A 25,044-nucleotide genomic window follows, 5' to 3' on the forward strand; every position below is an offset into this window, starting at 1 on the left:
ATTCTTGCCTGGAAAATTCCATGGCTGGAGGGGCCTCGTAGGCTACAGTCCATGGGGTTTCAAAGAGTCAGACAAGTCTGAGCGACTTCACTTTCAGTTGAGTATATATATTTCTGTTAAGACTTTTCCCTTAAATTAAGCACACTTTTATTGTTTCTATGGTATGTCTCATCAGTAGTATTCAAAGCTGCTTAGTAGTATTTTCTCCTTAATTAAAACACCATCATTCCTTTTGATCATGTACAGCCTCAGGTAGTAGCAGAAAGAACATAAAACTTGGGATCAAGTTTGGGGGTTGTAGGTCCATGTCTGCCCTCTTGGCCACGTGGCTTTGGACAAGGCGTGTTCCTGAAACTGGCTTTTCTGGTCTGTTTTTCTGTCCTATCCCAAACTTCTTGTGGGGGCATCCACTGAAATCATTTATATTGAACACTTTTGTAACGGCAAACTACAGTACTTCTGCATGTCACTGTTATGTGGTTATTGTTTTGTTTTTTAACTTGAATTCAGCAAAATTCAAGAATAGGTTGAGGACAGTACATGGATTATCGGATTTATTATTAATGTGTTTTACAGTTTGTAACTTATAGTGTTAATCATTATCTTACTTATGACTTCAGTAAGGCTAAGAATTAGTTAAGTACAAATATTAAACTTTAAGGATATTAGATGAGTTTTTGGGAGCAGTGCTTGTTCTATGGTACAAAAATGCATAAAACTTTTTTTTTCACATGATGATTTTTAAGTTCCATGCTTAAGGAGCCTTTTGCTTTACCCATCTGTAGCCACTCTGAATTTAGTTAATGTCCATAAATGAGGAATAGATATCAGTTTATGAGTCTACCAGGGTCCCCTTTGAGTTCCTGTGTTTTCTCTTGGTTTAAGCAAGCCAATTGGCCATCTTGTGAACTGACATTAGTAGTGACTTGTGTTAGCTCTCTTCGGAAGTACAGACCTGGGAAAACTCCCCGGACCTACAAAGTAAAAACCTTGGGCATATTGCTTGCCAATGATTATAGTAAATTATTGGCCAAAAAGGTCATTCCAGTTTTTCCATATCTTATGAAAAACCCCAGCGAACTTTTTGGTCAACTGAATGCAATTTTACTTTAAACTGACAAGAATTAAAGTTGATAGCATATACACAAAAGTGGGGTAGTTTCCTTGTGTCTCCTTTTAATGGGCGCAAGCCCAGATTTGCCAGCTGAAATCCCATGAAGCTGCAGAACGTATAATGAATGTGGGGACCTGGCTGCGGCAGGTGCGGGCATATATGTCACAGGGAGTGAGGGCGTGGAGCCTCAAAGGATGATGGAAGGCAACCTTTGTGAGTGTCTTTTTTGTGTTAGTTTAAAAAAATATACTTAATTTCCACAATAGGCCTAAAAGCTGGGCATTTTATTTTGCTTAGTAAATAAAGGTATGGATTCTACCCCTGACTGGGTTGTCATGGATGTTTCGATGATGAACAGGATGGAGAATTGAAAAACCAAGAGGTTAACCAGTTGTATGAATGAGGAAGGAAGTGATGAGGCTCTGACCCCAGAGTCTGCCTCCTTTCTTCATCCGAAGCCTCCTCACAGCTAGTAACATAGGATGGGTAAGAGAAGAGAGGTAACATTTATAAATTGGAAGTATACTGTGGCCATGAAACCTCCTCACAGCTAGTAACATAGTATGGGTAAGAGAAGAGAGGTAACGTTTATAAACTGGAAGTATACTGTGGCCATGAAGCCTCCTCACAGCTAGTAACTTAATATAGGTAAGAGAAGAGAGGTAACATTTATAAACTGGAAGTTTACTGTGGCCATTTTAGGTCAGTAATTATCATTTTAGCTTGTGACGCTCACTGGGTTGCAGCATTTCTCTACTTCTGTGAATCTGAAGGACTTCATTGCCTCCCAGGAGGGACTCACTAAGACAGTGGCAAGCTAATAGCAAATATTTATTGAGAGTTGAAGAACAGGTTGAAGATAACATGGGCCACCCAGAAAATCGCCTTCATTGTACCACACTATACACATACACGCATTTCAAGGTTATTATTTTACTGGATTATTTATGGCCTCGGTGAGAATTAGGGCCACTTATAAAGTGATTTGGGGTTTGGGAGATAGGGTGCTTTGCTTTACAAGGTGAGAATCACCTTGGGAATTGTGGGGGGTTTCCACGGTAGCGTCTGGCGGCACCCTGATCTGACTCTTTGCGACCCAATGGACTGTAGCCTGCCAGGCTCCTCTGCCCATGGGATTCTCCAGGCAGGAATACTGGAGTGGGTTTCTGTGACCTCCTCCAGGGACCTTCCCGACCCAGGGGTTGAACCTGGGTCTCCTGCATTTCAGGCAGATTTTTTTTACCATCTGAGCTACCAGGGAAGCCTATTTCCAAGTGAAACACAAGTTTGAAAAAAAAACTGCCTGTGTGAGAAGTTTCATTGAAATGTCTTACTTTTGTGTCCAGGAAAAACCCTGTTGGAGGCTATGCTCCTGTGAACGACAGACAGCGGTGAGCATGTCGGCCCTGAACTGGAAGCCCTTCGTGTATGGAGGCCTGGCCTCCATCACGGCGGAGTGCGGTAAGTAAGGAGCCCAGAGTGGAGGCTGGCCAGCTGCCTGCTGCATACCACGAGGCTTAGACTTCTGGTCACGATAATTGGATATTGAAAGACTTCTGGTGTGAATGTAGTTCAAACACGGAATGTGAGATTTTGAAACACTTCCTCTTAGAATTCAAAATTTCTTTCTCCTCTTGGGAATCTTTTAAGACAAAATAGGGACTTTCTGGGTGGTCCATTGGTTGAGAATCCACCTTCCAATGCAGGAGACATGAGTTCAATCCCTGGTCTGGGGACTAAGGTCCCATACGCCATGGGGCAGCTAAGCTCGCTTGTCACAAGGAAAGATCCCGCATGATGCAACTGTCATAAGACCCGACGTAGCCAAATAAATAAATATTAAAAAAAAAAAGTAAACTGACTCTGCTTATTAGCAGTTTAGGGTTCAAAGTTCAGTGGGGAGAAGGTTGAAGCTGTTGCCCTAACAGAAGCCTCATGAATCATTGTTGGCTGACATCTGTCCCCATTCTCCTTGTTGTCCTCCCCACTCTGACCCTGTGAACACATTTGACTATATAGAGGTTTAGGGAGCCCCATGATCTTCCCAAGCCAGAGGCGAGCGACCGTCATCGTGTCATCATGTTCCCGATATCATGCTCGTTGTCCGTGTCCTGCTTCTGACTTCATCAGCTCCGTCTCTCATCACACCCTGTTTGTTCCTTTGTTTATTCCTTGAACCATTCATTCAACACATGTTGGTGACTGATGAGACTTCCCTGGTGCTCCAGTGGTTAGGACTTCCTGCTTTCACTGCCTGCGGGACCCGGGTTGATCCCTGGTCAGGAAATAAGATTCCACAAGCCTCCTGTTGTGGCCAAAAGGAAAACAAAACCAAATGAAACACAGGTTGACCGAGGTGCCGTTGCGTGCCAGGTGCTAGGTGATCAGTGCTGACCTCGGATAGAGGCTGCCCTGCAGGTGACCGCAGGGACTGCAGCCCATGGGTTGGGACACTGTAACCACTCACCCAGCCACCCCTGCCTTAGGTTTCCTCTGTGGACTCACTGACACGGTAACTCACGGTTCCTGTGTATGGGTGTGTATATTTGGATGGACTCTCTCTTAGGTACTACGTTAAACATTTTAGCCTATATTAAGAGTCACTTTTAGGCTGTAACACACGGTAAGAAACTCCTTTAGAAAAGGCATTTATCTCCAGTCATATTGAACACAATATTAGCCTTCATATGTGTGAAAAATAGTAACTTTTATTTTATTTTTATTGTTTTATTATACTTATTTTTTAGCCATGCTGCACAGCTCGAGGGATCTTAGTTCCCCAGCAAGGGACTGAACCTGGGACATAGCAGTGAAAGCGCCGAGTCCTAACCACTGGACTGCCAGGGAATTCCCAGTAACTTAGATTTTAAAATGGAAATCCTGTTTGCATAAAGCATTCCAAGTACCTACTTTAGACAGCAGTGCAGACTCTTCACATCCTATGTAGAAAATGATGGGACATAAATACAAATATATGGAAAAGAAAATAGTTACGTGTTTTAAAAAAATCTTTTGGTTCTTAATTTTTTTTAAAATAGAAGATTGCAAAGTATCAAATTCTTAATTCTGCTTCTTAGTCTGAATGTTTCCTCAGTAATAAGTCACTGTGTATCCTTTATTTAGTGGAATTTCTTTCTATTAAATGAAACATTTCCTTCTGAAAAATTTTAAGGTACCTTTCCAATTGATTTAACCAAGACACGGCTCCAGATTCAAGGCCAGAAGAATGATGCAAACTTTAAAGAGATCAGGTATCGAGGAATGTTGCACGCATTAGTGAGGATAGGCAGAGAGGAAGGCCTGAAAGCGCTATATTCGGGGTAAGTAGACGTTTCAAACGGACAGACTTCACACTGAGACTTCACAGAGAAAAAGTACAAGTTGGGGGTGTATTTGAAAAGAGCAAGTAGCAGTGGTTGATTTTTTTTATTTCAACTTTGTTTTCTACGTGTTTTGTATAGTGAATGTTGTGGTAAAACTTTTTACTATAGTCAAATACAGATAATGGTGCAAAAATTACGTTTGTTTTGAAACATTCTGTAGTTTATTTTTTTCCTGTTCCCCTTGGTTATTACTGAGCTTTTTACTATAATGAAAATGATGTTGTATTCTCTGTGGGCAAGAATTGCAGTGAACAGCTTTTCTTTAGTCCAACGTTGGTGAACATTGTGCTGTAGGCTGGATAGGAAAGGGATTAAGATGGGACCCTGCCTCTATCAGAGGCCCTGCACGAGATCATTCATTCGGATGATTTAAACGAAGGGAGATTTGATGAAAGGGGCTTCCCTGGTGGCTCAGTGGTAAAGGACCTGCCTGCAATGAAGGAGATCTGGGTTTGATCCCTGAGTCGGGAAGATCTCCTGGAGAACAGATTGGCTACCCGCTGCAGTATTCTTGCCCGGAGAATTCCATGGACAGAGGAGCCTGGCGGACTACAGTTCATGGGCTCACAAAGAGTTGGACACGACTGAGCGACTAACACTTTCACTTTAATAAAAGGGCTGCTTAAGGGTTAAGGGAACAATTGAAGGGTTACCTAGAAACTGGCAAAATGAGAAATTGTTACCCAGGCTAGGACCAAAGGAACAAGGACAAAAAAACAGTGTTAGCAGAGCCTGCCAGAGTTGAAGCCTTGAAGGGCCTGTAGGAGTGGTTGAGGGATGCTCCGCTAGTGCCCAGGGAGAGGAGGAAATACCTCTGCTTCTTCCTCTCCCTCCTCCCCTCTCCCACCTTCTACCTGCTGAATCCACCTGGAATCAGCTAGCGGGGGAGCCGGGTGGTAGTGTCCAGCAGCAGCTCCTGCCCTGAAGGAACCGCTTAGGGCAGAGCATCGACATAGTGTGTGACCTCATCCATGGAGGTGGTGGGGAAGCAGGAGACGGGCTGATGTCTCTTCGGTTCCGGCCAGGATGCAGACGGAGCTTCCATTCCTTGGTCTAGGACCCAGAAGAGGAGAGCGGATCATTTGGAAGCGGGGGTAATTAGCTCATCGTGGACTCTTGCTCTGGTGGTAGGTGTAGGGCATGTGAGTTGAGAAATCTGGGAAGCAGGTGGAAATGTATCCTGGAATCAGGGTTGGAAACATGAGTTTAGGAGTCAGCAGTCTTTGGGCAGTTGAAGCCATGCAAGTAGATGAGCTCATCTGGTGAGTATGTGGAGCAAGGAGGGAAGAGAGGAAGGACAGAATCCCCCGGCCTCCCCGCAGAGGACAGAGGTAGGATGTGCAGAGAAAGAAGAGGAATGGAAGAGGGTGAAGTTAAGGCGGCTTAGGGAGGAGATGATTGCAAGCAGGGCCAAGGGTGGACTGGAGCAAATACCACAAAGGCGAAGAGGCTTCATAAGATGCTGATTGAAAACCATCATTTGATTTAGTAATTGAGATGTCCCCTGGGCCCATTTTGGTGGGAGGTGGGTTATTGATGGACAAGTTGGAGGGAAGCCCAATTGCAGCCTAAGAAGGAAGTGCAGCAAGAGAGCCTGGGAGTGTGAAAGCCACAGGGTGGTTCTGGGATCAGGGAGGGTCCTTGGAAGGAGAGGGAATAACTGGAATAGGGCCCCCCGGGAGGTGGGTGGTGAACTTCAGAGAAACCCTGGAGGATGCTGACAGAGGCCAGATGTCATCAGGAGCTCTGTCCTGAGAAAGGAAAGCCCTCCACGATTGGGAAAACAGAACTCTGTGTTCAGGTACTTGTGTACATTTTCACTGAGGATCAATACAGTGGGCTGAGCTGTCACTTAGGGAGCTAATAACTTGCACACATTTGACTGAACCCGCCTGTGTTTTTGCTGGATTTTGAACTTTTAAGAAAAATCCAGCTTAGTGTCATTTGCGGAAGGCAGATAACATGATTGTGTCTCTTGTGTGCATCATCTAGAGGATTTTCAGTGACTCGTGAGAGTTTCCATGTCCCTTTGTCCCTTGGTTTGGCAGGATCGCCCCCGCGATGTTACGCCAGGCTTCCTATGGCACCATCAAGATAGGCACCTACCAGAGCTTGAAGCGGTTATTTGTCGAGCGTCCGGAAGGTGAGCGGGGAATCCTTTTTCCACTTATGGACAGGAGGTGGGTTGTTTGCCTTTTTACTCAAGTGGTTTACGAACTGAGGAGAACTTTGGGCATAAAGTCTAAACAAATTCTCCCTAAAGCATGTCAGCTATCAGCTGAATTTAGGAGAGTAACAGCTAAAAAGAGCTATTTACAGGCTTCTTAATGAGTTATTTCCACAACATCCATACTAGAGAATATGTCGTTATAATTCTAGCCTACTTAAAATTCTCTAAAGTCCTAGGAATTATCACCTGTTTTTCAGGAAAGCAGGCTATATTTCTTGGTGTTAAGAACTCTGATTTTATTTTATTTTATTGCGGGTTGATTCTTTGACTTTGCTTTAATCCATAGACGTTCCTATTCCTTTTTACAAAGGAATGAGCGCCAGCCACTGTTGGGAGAGAGCAGTGAGCAGAAGCAAAGACGCTTTAAAAGTGCTTCAGTGTATTCTGAATAAGTACGATGTACTTGAAAATTTTATCTCCACGTTATCTCATAGGGTATCTTCTATTCTCTTACCAGGTGGTGTACTACCCTATCTTATTTACAACAGTTACATTTACACACACGAGTGAATGGACAGATGGTTACTCTCCCATGATAATTCACATTCCTTTTTAGGTATCAAGAAATTCTGCTATAGGACTTCCCTGGAGATCCAGTAGTTAAGACTTTCACTCAGGAGTTGGGTTCAGTCCCTAGTTGGACAAGTAGGATCCTGTAAGCCAAGTGGTGCAGCCAAAAAAAAAAAACAGAATAAAAAGAAGTAATTAAAAAAAAAAAGTTTTTCCTGAGCAAAGTCTCTTCTGCCAACAAAATCCCAAATTCTTTTAAAATCACTTACTTTGTTAGGCATGTATTTCTTTATTCTCTTAAGTGAACAAGTGATGTGTAAGTCAATCTCGTTTGTATACGCATTACTCACACGAAGAGTTCTGTATATGTGAAAAGTCAAATAATGTGTCTTTGCAGATGAAACCCTTCTGATAAACGTGGTCTGTGGGATTCTCTCTGGAGTCATATCTTCAAGCATTGCTAATCCAACGGATGTTTTGAAGGTAGGCAGCCCTATATCTTGAGCCTCCCTCGTAGCTCAGTTGGTAAAGAATCTGCCTGCAATGCAGGAGACCTGGGTTCGATTCCTGGGTCGGGAAGATCCCCTGGAGAAGGAAATGGCAACCCACTCCAGTATTCTTGCCTGGAGAATCCCATGGACAGAGGAGCCTGGCAGGCCAAAGCCCATAGGGTCGCAAGAGTCCAGCATGACTTAGCGACTAAACCGCCCCCACAGCCCTATATCTTATAGGCACACTCTGCATTTTCTTCATGAGATCAACACTCATATCCTGAAAATCTGTGAATGTAACGCACTGTGCACGGGCGAATCTGTTTACAGTTTTAGTGCCGTGAAGCCTCTAACTTAGAAGTACACACTAGATGTGTTTCCCACTGATACCGGTGAGCCCACGAGTGGAGCCCATTCCTGGAAACTGGTGATTGGGAGGTGTTGGTGACCAACCAGAGAAAGACGTTTAGGCTTGGATGCATTTCATTTGTCATTGAAAATCTCCTCTTTTATTGGCTCATGAAAATAGGTGGACTGAAAGTTTTACACTGGTCGAGGCTGCACATTGGTGACCCTTTCTGAAGGCGTTACGTTATCCGCTAATCTGACTTCAGGAAATAATAAAGAAAATATTTACTTAACCACAAGGTGACATGCCTTATTAGATGACCTTGCCAACAGTACCAGGATCCAGCCTTCTTAAATCCCCTGGGACTAACTAATTAAAATGAAAATTAGGTGCGAGTCCTTGTTTGAGCCCTCTCCAGTTTTTCCTTTCCTTCCCTCCCTCTCCTTCTCCCCCATTATTACGAGCAGCATTCATTGTGCTCCTGCTTTGTACCAGTTGGTGTCCTGTGTGCTTCGAATCCATGCATGACTAACGCAAGGACCCTGCCTTCGGTCTTCAGTCTAATAGGAGATTCTGATAACGTCAACGTTGTATGCGGCAGGGACGCTACAGTCACACAGGCACAAAGAGAACTACCAGGCTCTAAGTTTACCCCGTGCTGGGGTTAGATTGCTAGAGAAACATATCCACACTCATTCACCTCTTAAAGGTACGCAGAGGCAGTTCCTGCGTTTTGTCTTATTTTCGCATGTTACCATGGCAGTAGCAATCATCTTTAGAGTTAGAGGTAAATGCATGTACTCCCTCAGACAAATAAAGGTATCAGTTTCTAATGAAAAGTGCCTCTGTTCTTAAAAATGTGGAGAGCTACATCAAATGTTAATTTTATTTTTATCTTGGTCATGTGAATTCCACGGCCGTGGTAAAGTTCACTTGTAAGTTCAAGTGTAAGAGAGTGTGACGGCGTCACATGGCTGTCCTTTGGCCAGCACGTCCGCATACCTTTCAGTTTGGCTGGTGGGAAATAATAGTGGCTTGGAGTAACTAATTTAAGAAGAGTGCTTGCCCATGGTTGATGCTGCCAGGTACACTGGATACTCATTAATTCTGTGAAGTCTTCAGAATTAACCCTCAGAGTCTCTCTTTCCTGCTTAGTAACCTAGAGGAAAATATGCCCTTTTCTTTCCATTTCAAAAGACTATTAATAATAATAATAATTTTGTTTTGACAATGAGCTAGTACCTGCAATGCTCTGGACTTTACTCGATGCTTTTTGTTGATTCCAAAGTGCCTAAGAACCAATCCATATAAACTTAAGCTAGCTTTATAGTAATATATATGGTACAGTTTTTTTCTTTTAATAGTTATTAAACAGCAGATTGATTTTTTTTTTTTCCCTGAATTTGGGGAGAAACATGCTAGTTTCTTTCTCATGTTAGTCTTTAATCTCCAGATACGGATGCAAGCTCAGAGCAGTACCCTTCAAGGAGGAATGATAGGCAACTTCATTAACATTTACCAGCAAGAGGGAACGAGAGGACTGTGGAAGGTGAGCTGACTTGGTTCTTCTTCTTTAAAAAAAAAAAAGGTTTTGTTTTCCCTATTTCCATTATTTTATCTAATCCAAATGGCATAATGAAGTAACAGGAATGACATCTGTCCTTGAAGGGATCTTCTTCCTTAATTTCCTTAATTTGTAAAATGAAAACATGTCATGATTTGACATCGGGAATGTGTCATGATTTTACAGTAACTTTTGTGTAATTCACATGGAAGAAGTTCTATGAAGGCTGAATTTTTGTTTGTTTTTTTCTTTGTTAAGTTCTGAGGGAGAAGGGCTTATGGTTATGTTGGGTTTTCTCAGTGGTGTGGTTTCATGGCTTCTGTGAAGACCGTTAATCAGGCGCTGGTATGGAATGCTATTGCCTAGTATTCTAGGCACTGTCCGTTCATGGAATGGATCCGAAAGGTGACCCAGTCACATTCTCTCTGTACATCCAAGGAAACCGGAGGTGCTGAGCGGTGACTTGTCCTCGTGAAGGTCGTACAGTTCGTACCAGAATCAGAATTAGACTTTGGAGCTTCTGACTTCGTACCCTCTGCATTTTGCTACACTCTGCATTTCTACCCACCGGCAGGCAGACATAAAAATTGGCCATCGTTTGTGGGGGAGAGATGTCTGAATCTTCATTACTGATGTTTTTACCCAGGGTGTGTCCCTTACTGCTCAGAGGGCTGCTATTGTGGTCGGCGTGGAGCTGCCAGTCTACGACCTCACCAAGAAGCATCTGATTCTCTCAGGCCTGATGGGAGACACGGTGTATACCCATTTCCTGTATGTTTATGGATTTTTTTTTTAATTAATGTTTTAGGTATACATGACTTTAGAGTGGAAATTTGCTACAAACTTATAGGCATTTTAAAGAAAGTTTATTATAAAAGTATTATATTCTCATATTTGAAAATTATGATACAGAAGTAAAGCAGGAAAAGGTATAAGCTTTTATTCCTTTTACCTGTGTAGCCATTGTTAACTGTTTGATATGTACCTTCAGGTTTTTCTATGCACATGGAAGTACGTCTACAAAAGTATATTGCTGTGTTGTGCTCAGGCATGTCTGACTTTTTATGACCATGTAGACTGTAGCCGGCCAGGCTCCTCTGTCCACGGGATTCTCCAGGCAAGAATACTGGAGCGGGTTGCCATGCCCTCTTCCAGGGGATCTTCTCAACCCAGGGATCGAACCTGAGTCTCCTGCATTGGCAGGCGGATTCTTTAGCACTGAGCCACCAGGAAAGCCCCACAGAAGTGTATTACATGTGCTTTATTATGCAACTATGATCATGTTTAGCATTCTTTTACTTGCTTTTATTTCTATATTTAAAAATTTTTTTTAACTTTATTGAGGTATAACTAGCAAGTAAAATTGTATGATATTTAAAGTGCACAATGTGATTTGACGCACGTGTATATTGTGAAATGATTACCCCCATCCAGTTAATTAACACATCCATCATTTTGTGTTTGAGGACAATTATTCTACTCTTGTAGCAAATTTAAATTATGTATAATACTGTTATCAACTGTAACCACCATATTATATATTAGACCCTCAGACCTTATTCATTTATTATTTTATTCTTTTTAAAATTAATTTTTATCGGAGTATAGTTGCTTATTAGGGCTGCCTAGGTGGCTCAGTGGTAAGGAATCCACCTGGCAATGTGGGAAACTCAGGTTCAATCCCTGGGTCAGAAAAATTCCCTGGAGAAGGAAATGACAACCCACGCCAATACCCTTGCCTGGGAAATCCCATGGACAGAGGAGCCTGGGGTAGCAGAAGAGTCAGACAGGACGGAGGGACTAAACCACAACAACAAGTTGCTTTGTAAGACCCTCTTCATCTTAAAACCGGAGGTCTGTGTGCCTTGACCAACCTCTTCCCTGTTCCCCTGCCCCCAGCGCTCACAGTCACTTTTCTCCTCTCTGTCTCTATGACATTTGGCAACTTTGGAGACTGTTCTGATTCTTATGCCTCAGCTGGATGGGGAGTGCTAATGACATCTACTGGGTAGAGGCTAGTGAGCCGCTTACATCTTACACTGCACAGGAAAGGCGTTCACAACAAAGAATTATCTGTTCAAAGTGTTCGTAGCTCCAAAGCTGTGAAACCCGACTCTTGAGTTAGCTGATACCAGGACTGGTCTGTGGTCCAGGTATCAGTTCAGGAGTACCATGGGCCCCCAGTGGGCATTATATTACAGTGAGGAAATCTTTTTCTCTGATCTCTTAGAACAGTAGAGTTATGATACGGCTAAAATTACTCTGATGCCTGTTTATAGGTGAATAGACAGATACAATAGATCATCCTTGGAAGATGTTCCTTGCATGTTTCTGTATTCCTTCCTGTTTCTAGGACAGTCCAGAACCTCAAAGGTATTGTTAGCCGGAGCTGGAATTTATAAGCCAGGATAAACAGTGCTGGTGTTTAGAAGTCTGTGTAGCACTTTAGATAAGGTCCTTATTCCCATGCATTCTGTTTTGTTACCTGTTACACATTAACCTAATTTGGGAGGAAGCTGTTTCCTCCCTTTGATATGCTTTTCTAATGGTCTCTTCTTTATAGCTCAAGCTTTACCTGTGGGCTAGCAGGAGCCCTGGCCTCAAACCCTGTCGATGTGGTGAGAACACGTATGATGAATCAGAGAGTCCTCCGCGATGGCAACTGCCCTGGCTACAAAGGTACCCTGGATTGCTTGTTGCAGGTGAGTGGGGTTGTCTGTCTGTACACTGTTGTGAGTTCTTTCTGTGGCTTCTTGGCTTCCATGTTACCTTCTGAAGAGTTTCTCTTCATGATTTAAAAACACAAGGGTTTACAGCCCGATGAACCTCTGGTTCTGTCGCTTGTAATCGTGAGACGCTGGTCTCTGTACAGACAGTGTACACCTTGATTTCCTCACAAGTGGCACAGTGATACTACCTGTGTCACAGGATTATTATAAAAATCATTGCGATAATACTGCCGAAATAGTTAGCATGGTGCCTGGAATAATGTTATGTAGAAATATTATATACATTTATAATAACAATAAGTATAAACATAATAATAAAGCCTTGTTCATACAATGTAATATATTAATATAAGGGACACTGGTGAAATACATGCATTTATTTTCCTTAGTCTTCAACATTCTGTGGATTGCTTCTGTCTGTGTAACTGCCCCCCAAATATGTGTATACATATATGTATATTTTTCATTTATATTTATTTAATCAAAGAAGTATCTAAGTTTTGAGGGCTTAATATAACTAAGATGAGTGATGGTCTAAAGCCTTGAGATGGTACAGAGTATTTGCCTAACACAGGGGCTTTTATAAAGACAAAATCTAAATGAATATTTGGAAATGAAAGTTTATTTTTCTTCTGTCTCCACTCTGCTGTGAAGGGTGAGAAAATACTCATATTTTCTGTGATGACAGTAGAACTGTGTCTGCTTCCAGAATATATTGCCTTCCTATTGAGTCAAACTGGAATGAATATCCTTCATTCAGACATCTCTGAAAGGAACCCATGAATCTTAACCTTAATTCTCAGTTTAAATAACTGGGCCTACTGTTGATGAGTAGATGACAGTTTGGGACTGTCTCTGCTACTGGACTGGCAGCAGCCAAAGATGAGGGACCACTTCTGTGGTTGCTGTTTTCTGTCATGATGCTGGCACACCCCTAGACTTCAAAATATTGCTTTAATGAAGCAAAGATACTTAATGTTGTCCATCCAACAGCATGAAGTAAAGGTACCCTGAATTATATCCTTATCACTGTTGCCTCCCTTTCTAGTTTATGACCTGTTGTGAGTCCACATGGCAAGCAGGCAGCAGACTCTAGTTTGGAATGAAATCTCACTTCTTTCTTCTTCATCCAGCTCCTGTTTGCTCTGGGATGGTTTGGTACAGAGCCTGAGTCCTCACCTAGGCAGAAAGCTTTAAAGAACAAAGAGAGGCAGTGGGCAATGAGTTTGTAGATAGTCCTTCCAACAGAATTTTATTTTTAAGAAAAATAGACCAGTTCAGTTCAGTCTGGCTACTAATTATTAAGGCATATTTGACATAATTGGAAAGTTGGACGCTAACTTCTTTTTCCCCTCTCCCTTCAAACAGACATGGAAGAATGAAGGGTTTTTTGCTCTATATAAAGGGTTTTGGCCAAATTGGTTGAGACTTGGTCCTTGGAATATTATTGTATCCTTTTCTGTTGCAGTAGATCTGAACAAAGATATACCTAAAGAATGTTGTTTGCATAAACTATTGGGTTATTAACTATAATTAAAAGTAGATTTTTTTTTTCTTTTGAATTCTTCTCATTCGAGAAGTTAACTATTCAGTTTCTTTATACACAGGTATAAAGCCTCTCTGCCAGGCTCTGTGAAACTTGGTTTAATGATGGTGTTCTTGAAAGCCAATGATATCAATGAAAACCTTTATTTAGACTCTGCTCTAGGAGCTGAGTGTGTTTATGATTTCAGAGAGAAACAAGGACTTATTTATTTATTCTGTAAATCCCTGGCCCCCCTTGGGCAGGATGTGGTTTGGCAGCTATGTTCTAGAATGCTTGAGAGTGCCCAATGATAGGAATTAGCTCCAGAATTATTTGCCTGATTAGCAGTTTGTCCTCCATGCCAAAGTGAGAGACAGGAAAGAAACGACGGTTTATTAAGAATGAAAGGGCAGAATTATAAAGTAGGAGATGTTGGTTTCTACCACTCTTGTTCTACTTAAAAAAATTTTTTTTAAATTTATATTTAACTGAAGGATAATTGCTTTACCACCCTTGTTCCTCATTATCTGTGCTTCCCTCCCATGGAAGCTTGCCTACCGGCCACCCTGGAGGAGAGCTTCCCAGGGTTGCTGGCTTCTCTTACAGACTTGACTATTCTGTACAGTATTCCGCAGTGTTAGAAAAGCTAGCGGTGTGGATGTACTCCCAGAAGCTGTTGCAGCTGATGCAAGGGATTTGTGTGCCTCAAGTGTGGTCTGTCTCTTCCAGGCCCATCTTGGGAAGGCTCCCAGGGAGCTCTGTTGGGGTGGTTGAGGATGGAGCCCCTCATGTTTCATCATGCCCACAGCACATTGTCTGCCCAGATGTGTTTGTTAGGAGGTGTGTGCTATTTGTGGGTCTGTTTTGAGGCATCAGGATTAAGATGGCATAAAATGTCAGCCTTAACTAATACACCTGCAGTTCTTTGTGACCTATGAGCAGCTGAAGAAACTGGATTTGTGACAAGTCAAGACTGCACGAGACATCCTCTGAAAATGCTCACTTCTGAAATAGCAAAGCTTCCTGTCTTTCCCACTGCTTCTCACTGCTTGACCCGCCACAGATTGAGGTGTGAGCAACAGGTGAGGGCTGGGTTAGCTCAGATCGCTGTGTCTCGGCATCAGACGCTCTGCACCAAACGTTTAACGGCCTCAACTGTAACATCCAGACACTAGTCCTTACCATCCAAGTGCCCTTCGACATCAAAGATAACAGGAAATGCATGTTTCTTGCTAAAGAAAACTTCCATGAAGATCAGGAACTGTGGACTGTTTCCTTCAGGCGAAGAGTAACTGCTGGTGCACCTCAGCTCATAGCCAAGACTCCCAGACTGTTCTGAAGAAGCTCTCTGGAACCGTGGGATAGAACATCTGAGACGGTGGTACTGTTCCTGAGCTTTGGGGTGGGGGGGCTTTGGCTTCGTGTCTGCTGAAGAAATTCACACATGGAGACCTGGTGTACCCCAAGTATAAACAGGGCAGAATAGAGATCCCTGGAACATTGCACTGCTTTGTAATTTCCTGTTTTGGCAGAATCTTTCACTTATAATAAGTGACCCTTTGACCACTCGACCTTTGTGAGGAATTGTTACAAAGTATTACTAGCTAAGCTCATGTAGGTGTGAGAGGTTGGCTTGGAAGGTAGCAAAGTCTGTGTTTTGGGAGGTGTGTTTAAGCAACTTGGGTTCTGTCATAGGTAATGGTAGTACTGGGTTGGCTAAAAAGTTTGTTCAGGTTGTAAGAGCATGGGAAAAATCCGAAGGAACTTCTTGACCAAGTCAATAATTTGTGAGATTAGCGAAGTTTCTACCTCCCAGTCTGTACAATGGGGATAATAACATCTATTGATACTGAGTGTCAGGTGAAGAAAACAATAGCTCCTACTACTAGACTTGTAGGATAAGTGTCTTTACATCATGGTGTCATATAGCCACAATTCCAGAATAAATAGTTTCTGTGTGTGCAGAAAGTCATTTTATCATGGACTTCTCCCAAGTGAGGTCCTGTGATAAAACTCTTGCGAAAGAAAGGCTAACGTTCTGTTAAATGTTTCCCTTAGTGAAATGCGGCAGGTTAATTGAAGAGTTGATTTTTCCAGATTTCCCGGGTTTTACTTTAGTTCTGGTCACGTTTGTTAAAATATTTCCTGTCTTGGACTTCCTTATCAGTTTGGATGGAAAATACTTGCTTGAAATTTGAAAAGCAATATTTTTGTATACCTAGAGTCTGATAAGAGGTATATAATAGCTTCCTTCTTTTCTTCTAAAGACAGGATATCATTCTTCTTTCTCATCTTCATCTTACTCTTTTCAAAATAAAAAGTGACTCTGAGAGAGTCCCAGGACCTTTATACTTCTAGAAGACATCCCTAGGAAAGGAAATATATTCAACATTCACTTGTGTAGCTTTGGTTCTACCCTTAGAGTGTGCTCAGTGGTGTCCGACTCATAACTACCCCATGGACTGTACCCTGCCAGGCTCCTCTGTCCATGGGATTCTCCAGGCAAGAATACTGGAGTGGGTCGCCATTTCCTCCTCCAGGGGATCCCCCCGACCCAGGGATCAAACCCGTGTCTCTCTTGTCTCCTGTGTTGGCAGGTGGGTTCTTGACTGCTGCGCCACCTGGGAAGCCCTGTGAAAGTAACATTAAATACATACTCACTGGGGCTCCAGGACAGTCACCTTTGTGGTATATGTAGGTTCCCAGTCCGTCCAGCCCCTGGACTGCTTCCTCCTTCGAAGCAGAATAGAAGGCATGCAGATTTTTCTTGGGGATTGGGCAATTTTTCTCCCAGTCTCTCTCACCTTGCCTTCTTTATTAATGCTGACTTTGAAAATAAGATTTTGTGAAGCAGGATTTCTGTTCCAAAAGTAAGAGCTAAGGCAAGAAAGGAGGAGGTCAGAGGGGCAGGTAGGTGTTGATTGCTTCAAGATTCAGATGGAAGTCTAGTTCTCGCTGACCAGCTCCACATGTGATACTAGAGAGCTGAGCCCCTTCAGGCCTCGTCCCTCGTACTAAACCACATCTTTAGAGAGGAGACTTCTCTTCTTACCAGAACATTCCATTGATGTAAGAGCTTTCTATAGAAAGGCTTTCACTTTTGGGTTCCTTGAGTTTAAAGGATGACATTTTATGAGCCACTCTTTGTTTTTTTCCCTTAATGTAGAAAACATTGTAAGTATACATATAATTCCTAAAACAGTAGAAGTGAGTTCATTTTGAAGACCAGGAAAAAATTGAATGTCATGCTATATTCATTGTATCAGTTTACTCAAATATGTACATGCTCATACCAGGATGAAAAGAAAACCAAACCTCTCTGTAAAAGGTAAGCACATCTTTAAGACAAAAACGTGTTTCTTCAGTGCACACTTATTATAAATACCTTATAGAACAGAGTCTTAGCCTGTTTTGATTTTTTTTTTTTTTTCCTGTTCCCCGAAAGAGTTATGCAGTTGTTGAAGCTTCTAACCAAGGAAGAACTTGAAGGACTGGGAGACTTGGTCCCCTTGTCTGCAGGGCTGTGACTATAACTTCCCTCCCCCCACCTCCTTGGGTATTGTTAAATGTAGCAAAGGGATTTTTAGCTTTTATAACCCAAATGAAGAAAGTGGACTTTTTTTTTTGTTTGCTTGTGGATTTGTGTAATCATTGATGGCTAAGTTTGGCTGATTGTGATATAAAGAACAGCTTCTGTTTTCTGTATTTATTCATGTACCAGAAATAGTGTATATTATTATATAAAGATTATAAAAGTTTTCATAAACCTTTATATTTTGAGCTCTTTATTTAAACATTGTTGGAAAATTGGCATAAACCTTGTGCCATTATTTAATAAACTGTAGTAATATATAATAATAAAAATGATTTGTGGTTCTTTCAGATGCATAGAAACATTTGAACAAAGACAAGCTCTAAAACGTCCAGGAAACTGGAGTAGATCTGGCATTCGTGAAAGTGGCTGCAGACATTTCTCTCTGCTTAGAGAAGGTGTTGAGATCATCTTACTAATTGCCTGGAGATGTGTGTGCACATCTCCAGTCTGCAGCTCAGTAGAGGCCAGTGAATTTGGCTCATTGGGTTTGCTGGGCAAGGCAGCTTTGAGATTATAGAACACAGGTGGGATGCCATCAGGGCCTTGAAATTTCAGAACCCCTCAGCCCTTCTTCCGACGCCTGGTGTCGGCAGGATCCTTGGTTAACTGTTGGCTAGGTGGACACCCCTGGTTGGGTATAAAACAACCGGGGGATGAAATGCAAACCTGGTTCATTACTTATTTATTTATTTTTTACTTGAAAATATTTTCTAGGTGCCTGTCTTAACATTTGAATTAAACGCAGTGGTCTGTTGAGAAAACAGAATTGGCAAAAAAAACCAGGGAGCCTTGTGGTCTCTGGTCCCCTACCTAAGAGATCAGATGACACACCTTTGTGTTATCGAGTTCACGTGAAGGTCAGTGGGAAGAGCTGGCTGCTGGTGAACCTTAAATGCTTGGAGAATTCACATCCCACTGGATCTGGGCACCTGTTAGACACACTGGGCATGGAATCCGGGCTGTCTATTTTTAAATGCACAGCTGAGAAAATCTGATGGTAGATTTTTGGTAGATGACAACTGCTCCATCCTGAAGCAGAGTATGGGACTAGAAGACAAAAGACAATGGATGAATCAGTTTCTTGTAAGCTTGATGCAAATCGTGGAACCAAGAGCAAAATACTGGAAACTCCCTATGCCTGTATGTCCCTTGCTTATATAATAATCCATACAGTGGCTTACCATGGGACTCAGGAGAAGAATGAGTTATATCTCAGTCTGCTGACCCGGGAAGATGTCCATGATATGCTATTATATAGGAAAAAAGTTAAGATGTAGACTTCTATAGGTATAACATGAACTCACTGCTTAGAGGAAAAAGCATAAACTTAATGTCAGGGAATGGTTGTAAAGGTTGTGGATTACGCTTCTCCAGAGAAAAACGTACCAGTGGGATGAGTGTATGTGCCCATGCATGGTTTATTTTAAGGAATATGCTTATGTGATTGTGGGCGGCTGGCAAGTCTAAAACCTGTAGGGCAGTTGTTCAGGACAGCAGACTGGAAACTCAGGGTTTCTATTTGTCTTTTTTATTTTCTTTGGCTGTGCCATGCGGCTTGAGGCAGTGAATACGCTGGACTGCCAGGGAACTGCCTCTGTTTTAGTCTTGAGTCAGAATTCTTTCTCTGGGAAACCAGTTTTTCCCTCCTAAGACCTGTAACTGATTGAATGGGGCCCACCCATATTATGGAATGTAATATTTTTTTAAGTGCTTTTAAAAAACTTTTATTTATTTTTTGGCTTTGTTCCTGTACGCAGGCTGTTTCTGGTCTCTATGAGTGGGAGCTTCTCGTCTCGGTGGTTTCTCCTGTTGCGGAGCACAGGCTCCAGGGCTTACAGGCTTCAATAGTTGTGAGTCCTGGGCTGTGGAGCTTGGGCCCAGTAGTTGTGGAGTACAGACTGAGTTGCCCCTTGGCATGTGAGATCTTCTCTGAGCAGGGATAGAACCATGACCCCTGCGTTGGCAGGAAGATTCCTAACCAGGGAAGTCCAATATGGAGTGTAATCTTAACGTAAACTGATTGTAGATGTTATTCACAGCGGCACATACCTTCATGGCAACATCTAGACTAGCACTTGCCATACATCTGGGCACTGTAGCAAGGTCAAATTGACACAAAATGGAATCATCACAGAATAGAAAATTATTAATATTTTCTTTATGCATAATTGTATTGGTTGGTTGGAAAACTGATGTTTTGCCATTTAAAGAAAAATCTTAAAAAGGACTAATTTGGAATATAAATGTTCAAGGTACATATAAGTGAAGGAAATTGGGGGAAGTGAGAGTCGCAGTGTATGTAATAGCCTACTTGTATTTTAACTATGTTTGTAAAGTATACCTAATGTCTGTCAAACATAAAATTGAGCTGAACGGTTAAATGGGAAGCTTGTTTATTTCAGTTTTAACTACTTCTTGTTCCTCAGTAAACTTAGTACTTTTATAATTTAAAAGTTTCTAAACTTTTTTTTTTTTGGACAGTGGGGGAAACTGCTAGAAGAGTGTATCATATACATACTTAGCCTCTAAACTACACAGTATGTTATACAATTTTTAGACTTCCTCCGACATAATGATACACAGTTTCATTGTATTATATGGTAGAGTGACCACTACATTTTTGTTTAAGAGGTTTTGCTTCATCAATTATAATCTTGGGAATGGATTTCTAAAACACCCTACAATTCTCTATGGAAAGAGAAGCTGACAAAATGTAAGCTATTACCTCTGTGCTGAATGTATGTGTGAGAATCCCAGTGATTCTCGACTTAAAAGTAGCCTGCATCTTAACAGTTAATGCCAGAGTTATGAACATCCAAGAACTTCTTCATTTTGAATTGTCACTACTTCATCTCTTTTTTTTTGGTGCAGGGGAGAGAGGGCTGTGTGACACACAGGATCTTAGTTCCCTGATCAGGGATCAAACCCATGTCCCTTGCAGTGGAAGTGTGGCATCCTAACCACTGGACCACCAGGGAATTCCTGCATCGTTATTTTATTTAAATATTTATTTGCTTTTTTTATTTATATGGCTGCACCGGGTCTTAGTTACAACATGCAGGATCTTTAGTAGCAGCATGCATGTATGCTAAGTTGCTAAGTCGTGCCCGACTCTTTTCGACTCTATGGACCATAACGCACAAGGCTCCTCTGTCCGTGGGATTCTCCAGGCAAGAATACTGGAGTGGGTTGCTGCGCACTCCTCCAGGGGATCTTCCCGACCCAGGGATCGATCCTGTCTCTTACACCTCCTGCGCTGTCAGGTGGGTTCTTTACCACGAGTGCCGCCTGTCTTAATTGCGGCGTGTGGGATCTAGTTCCCTGACCAGGGATGCAGTCTGGCCCCCAGCATTGGGAGCGTGGTTTCGCAGCCACTGGATCACCGGGGAAGCCCCCTTGCATCACTATTTTCATTTGCTCTACTCCTTGGTGCTGTTTTAACGCAGTAATTTACAGACTGTTTGCATGCACGTGTGCTCAGTCGTGTCCGACTCTTTGCAACCCCATGGACTGTAGCCCACCAGTCTCCTCCGTCCATGGAATTTTCCAGGCAGAAATACTGGAATGGGTTGCCATTTCCTACTCCAAATTTGCAGAGTAGATGATACCAAAAATACTTGCCATGTTAAATGGAAGCAACCTACTAAGATTTGTTCATTACTTCTGGGACTCTTATGTGGTAAATGTTATCCTAAGGTCACCAAGGAGTCTGAGAATTGGGGTGAGAGCACTGTGTATGGTATTTCTTACTTAGCTCTTTATTTACCCAGTTTCTCTTATGACACAAAGATTTGTCAGTTAGTGTTCAGTTCAACTGCAGGAAAATATGCATTTAAAAACTTGCCATTTTAATCATTTTTAAGTGTATAGTTCTGTGGCATTAAGTGCACCATCATCCATCCCCAGAACTGTCCCATTTGAACTCTGTACCCATTAAAGGGACTGAACTCTATACCCACTAAATAAGTCCACATTTTCTCCACCTCCCAAACCTGGCAACCCCCATTCTATTTTCAGTCTCTAGGAGGTCTTCCATGTTTTAGTGTATTCACAATTTCCTTCGTTTTAAAGGCTGAATAATAATACTGTTATGCATATATGCCACGGTTTGCTTATTCATTCATCCATCAATGAACACTTGGGCTGTTTGCATGTTTGAGCTATTATAAATCATACTGCTATAAATACAAGTGTACTAATGTCTCTCTGAGACTCTGCTTTCAGTCCTTTTGATTATATACCCAGAAGTGGAATTGCTGGATCATATGGTAATTGTATTTTTAATTTTTTGAAGAACTGCGTACTATTTCCCACAAGGGCTGTACTATTTGACATTCTCACCAATAGTTCCAAAGGATTCCACCTCCTTGCTAACACTTCTTGTTTTCTTTTTTTTTTTAATGGTAACTATCCTAATGGTGTGAGGTGTTATTGTAGTTTTGATTTGCATTTCCCTAATAATTAGTGGTGTTGAGTATCTTTTTTTGCTGTTCTTGTTCCATTTGTATATCTTTGGAGAAATGTCTATTCAAGTTCTTGTTTTTGAATTGAGTTGTTCAGTCTTTGTTGAGTTTTAGCAGTTCTCTATATAATTCTAGATATTAATCCTTTATAAGGGATATGATATGCAAATCTTTTCTCCCATTCTGTGGGTTGCCTTTTTACTCTTTGATAGTGTCTTTTGCTACACATTATGAAACTTAATGAAGTCCAATTTGCTTCTAAGGGTTTTATTGCTTTATGGTCTTAACATTTAGGTCCTTGGTCTATTTTTTAATTTTTGTATATAGTGTTAGATAGGGGTCCAACTTCCTTCTTTTGTGTATGGATATTCAGTTTCCCCAGTACCATTTGTTGAAAAGACTGTCCTTTCTCCATTTAATAATTTTGTCAAAAATCATTTTAATATATATGTGAGGATTTATTTCTGTGTCTTCATAGCTCTATCTATGCCAGTACCACACTGTTTTGATTACTGTGGATTTGTATTAAGATTTGAAATCAGGAAATGTGAATCCTGCAGTTTTATTGTTCTTTTTCAAGATTGTTGTGGCTTATTTGGGGGTCCTTTGAGTCTCCATATAAATTTTAGGATGGAATGGGATGACCCAGAGGGATGGGATGGGGAGGGAGGTGGGAGGGGGGTTCAGGATGGGGAACACATGTAAACCCATGGCTGATTCATGTCAATGTATGGCAAAAACCACTACAATATTGTAAAGTAATTAGCCCCCAACTAAAATAAATAAATTTATTAAAAAAAAAATTTTAGGATGGGTTTTTCTGTTTTGCAAAAACCATCATTGGCATTTTGATAGAGATTGCATTGAATCTGTAGATTTCTTTGGGTAGTATTGACATTTTAATAATATTAAGTCTTAAAAGCCATGAACATGGGATGTATTTGCATTTATTTGTCATCTTCAATTTCTTTTAGGAATGTTTTTATTGTATAAGTTCTTACAAGTCTTTTATCCCTTTGGTTAATTTCTGAGTATTTTATTCTTTTTGATGCTATTGTAAATGGAATTGTTTTAAAATTTCATATTATTCATTGTGTAGAGAAATGCAACTGATTTTTGTGTGTTGATTTTGTATCCTATTACTTTGCTGAATTCATTTATTAGTTCTAATAGTCTTTTTTTTTTTGTAGAATATTTAGAGTTTTCTACACTTAAGATCATGTCATCTACAAACAGATAATTTACTTCTTCCTTTCTAATTTGGTTATCTTGTATTTCTTGCTTAATTGCTCTCGCTAGAACTGCCAGTACAATATTGAATAGAAGTGGTGAAAGTGGGTGTCTTTGCCTTGTTCCTGATCCTAGAGGAAAAGGTTTCAGTCTTTCACCATTGAGTATGGTATTTGCTGTGGATTTTTCATATGTGGTTTTTATTATGTTGAGGTAGTTTCCCTTTATTCCTAGTTTGTTGAGTGTTGAATTTTGTCAAATGCTTTTTCTACATCAATTGAGATGGTTGTGTGGGGTTTTTCCTTTGTCTTGTTAATGTAGCATATTACATTGATCAGTTTTTGTATGTTGAACCATTCTTCCATTCCAGGAGTAAATTCCACTTGGACATAGTATACAATCCTTTTAATATGCTGCTGAATTCTCCTCGTTAGTATTTTGTTCAGGGTTTTTGTAGCAATGGACATAAGGGATATTTGTCTGTAGTTTTCTTGCAGCATCTTTGTTTGGCTTTGTTATCCGGGTAATGCTGGCCTCATAGAATGAGTTAGGAAGTGTTTCCTCTTTAGTTTTTTGGAAAACGTTGAGAAACATTGGTATTGGTTCTTCCATAAATGTTTGGTAGAGTCCACCAGTAAAACCATCAGGTCCATCAGGTCCAGGGGTTTTCTTTGTTAGGAGATTTTTGATTACTGATTCGATCTCCTTACTTTTTTTTTTTGATTGCTGATTCAATAATTCTTCTTATTCTTTTTTTTTTTTGATTACTCCTTACTGAATAGGTCCATTCAGATTTTCTGTTTCTTCCTGATTCAGTCTTGGTAGGTTTTGTGTTTCTAGAAATTTGTCCATTTCATCTGTATTATCCAATTTGTTGGCATACAGTTATTCATAGTAGTCTCTTATATTCCTTTTTATTTCTCTAGAATTGGTAGTAATGTCCCCATTTTCATTTTTGATTTTAGTAATTTTAGTCTTCTGTATTTTTTTTCTTAGTCCATCTAGCTAAAGGTTTGTGATTTTTGTTAATCTTGTCAAAGAACCAAGTCTTGGATTTTTTTAATTCTCTATTTAATTTATCTGTGCTCTAATCTCTTATTTTCCTTCATTGTGTTAGCTTTGGGTTTAGTTTTTCTTTTTCTAGTTGGTTAAGTTGTAAATTTGTGTTTCACTTTCGTTTGTCTCTAAGTATTTCTCATTTCCCTTGTGACTTCTTTATTGATACCTTGTTTGAGAGTGTGTTGTTTAATTTCCACAATTTTGTGAGTTTTCCAGTTTTCCTTTAGTTATGGATTTCTAACTTTATCTCATTGTGACCAGAGACCCTTCACAGAGACTTAAGCAAGAAGCAACCTGAAGTTCTTCTCTAAGAGTGATGGAAGAGGACTTCCTTGGTCCAAGGGTTAAGAATCTGCCTGCCAATGCAGGGGGCACGGGTTTGATCCCTGGTCAGGGAAGATTCCACATGACAGGGGGCAACTAAGCCTGTGCGCCACAACTACCGCGCCTGAGCTCTAGAGCCCACGAGCTGCAGCTACTGAAGCCCTTACGCCTAGAGCCCATGCTCTGCAAGTAAAGAAGCCACTGCAGTGAGAAGCCTGCATGCTGCAACTACAGAAAGCCCCACTGAAGCACGGAAGACCCAGCACAGCCAAAAATAAAATAAATACTTTTCTAAAAAAGAGTGATAGAAGAGACTGTGGAGTTCGAAGCAGGCCTGGAAAGGGTCCAGCAATTTGATTATAACTACAAACGGCTGAGTGCTCCTCGGTTCTCAACCAGGGAGGTCTTTCTTTCCCAGGGAGGTCTTTTCTGCATCCTGGGAGAGATCCAGCCTACCTTGTACTTCCTCTTGTTAAAG

At 41.2% G+C, this 25,044-nt stretch overlaps 1 protein-coding gene across 3 annotated transcripts in view; it reads left to right on the top strand.

Moving 5' to 3' along the window:
- The window catches only part of SLC25A30 (solute carrier family 25 member 30), a 107,945-nt gene extending 90,186 nt beyond the window's left edge, over nucleotides 1–17,759 (top strand). For all 3 annotated transcript variants that reach the window (XM_081547366.1, XM_081547365.1, XM_081547364.1), the window contains 9 exons: nucleotides 2,461–2,575; nucleotides 4,287–4,434; nucleotides 6,546–6,640; nucleotides 7,635–7,720; nucleotides 9,531–9,626; nucleotides 10,288–10,412; nucleotides 12,205–12,343; nucleotides 13,739–13,819; nucleotides 14,817–17,759. In XM_081547366.1, coding sequence (XP_081403492.1) covers nucleotides 2,512–2,575; nucleotides 4,287–4,434; nucleotides 6,546–6,640; nucleotides 7,635–7,720; nucleotides 9,531–9,626; nucleotides 10,288–10,412; nucleotides 12,205–12,343; nucleotides 13,739–13,819; nucleotides 14,817–14,858 — 876 coding nt within the window. In that variant the 5' untranslated portion in view covers nucleotides 2,461–2,511 and the 3' untranslated portion in view covers nucleotides 14,859–17,759. The remainder of the gene's footprint in view (nucleotides 1–2,460; nucleotides 2,576–4,286; nucleotides 4,435–6,545; nucleotides 6,641–7,634; nucleotides 7,721–9,530; nucleotides 9,627–10,287; nucleotides 10,413–12,204; nucleotides 12,344–13,738; nucleotides 13,820–14,816) is intronic.
- Nucleotides 17,760–25,044: the final 7,285 nt, after the last annotated feature.

This window comes from Giraffa tippelskirchi, chromosome 12 (assembly GCF_054371585.1).
Source record: "Giraffa tippelskirchi isolate mGirTip1 chromosome 12, T2T-mGirTip1v1.2.pri, whole genome shotgun sequence".
Lineage (NCBI taxonomy): Eukaryota > Metazoa > Chordata > Mammalia > Artiodactyla > Giraffidae > Giraffa > Giraffa tippelskirchi.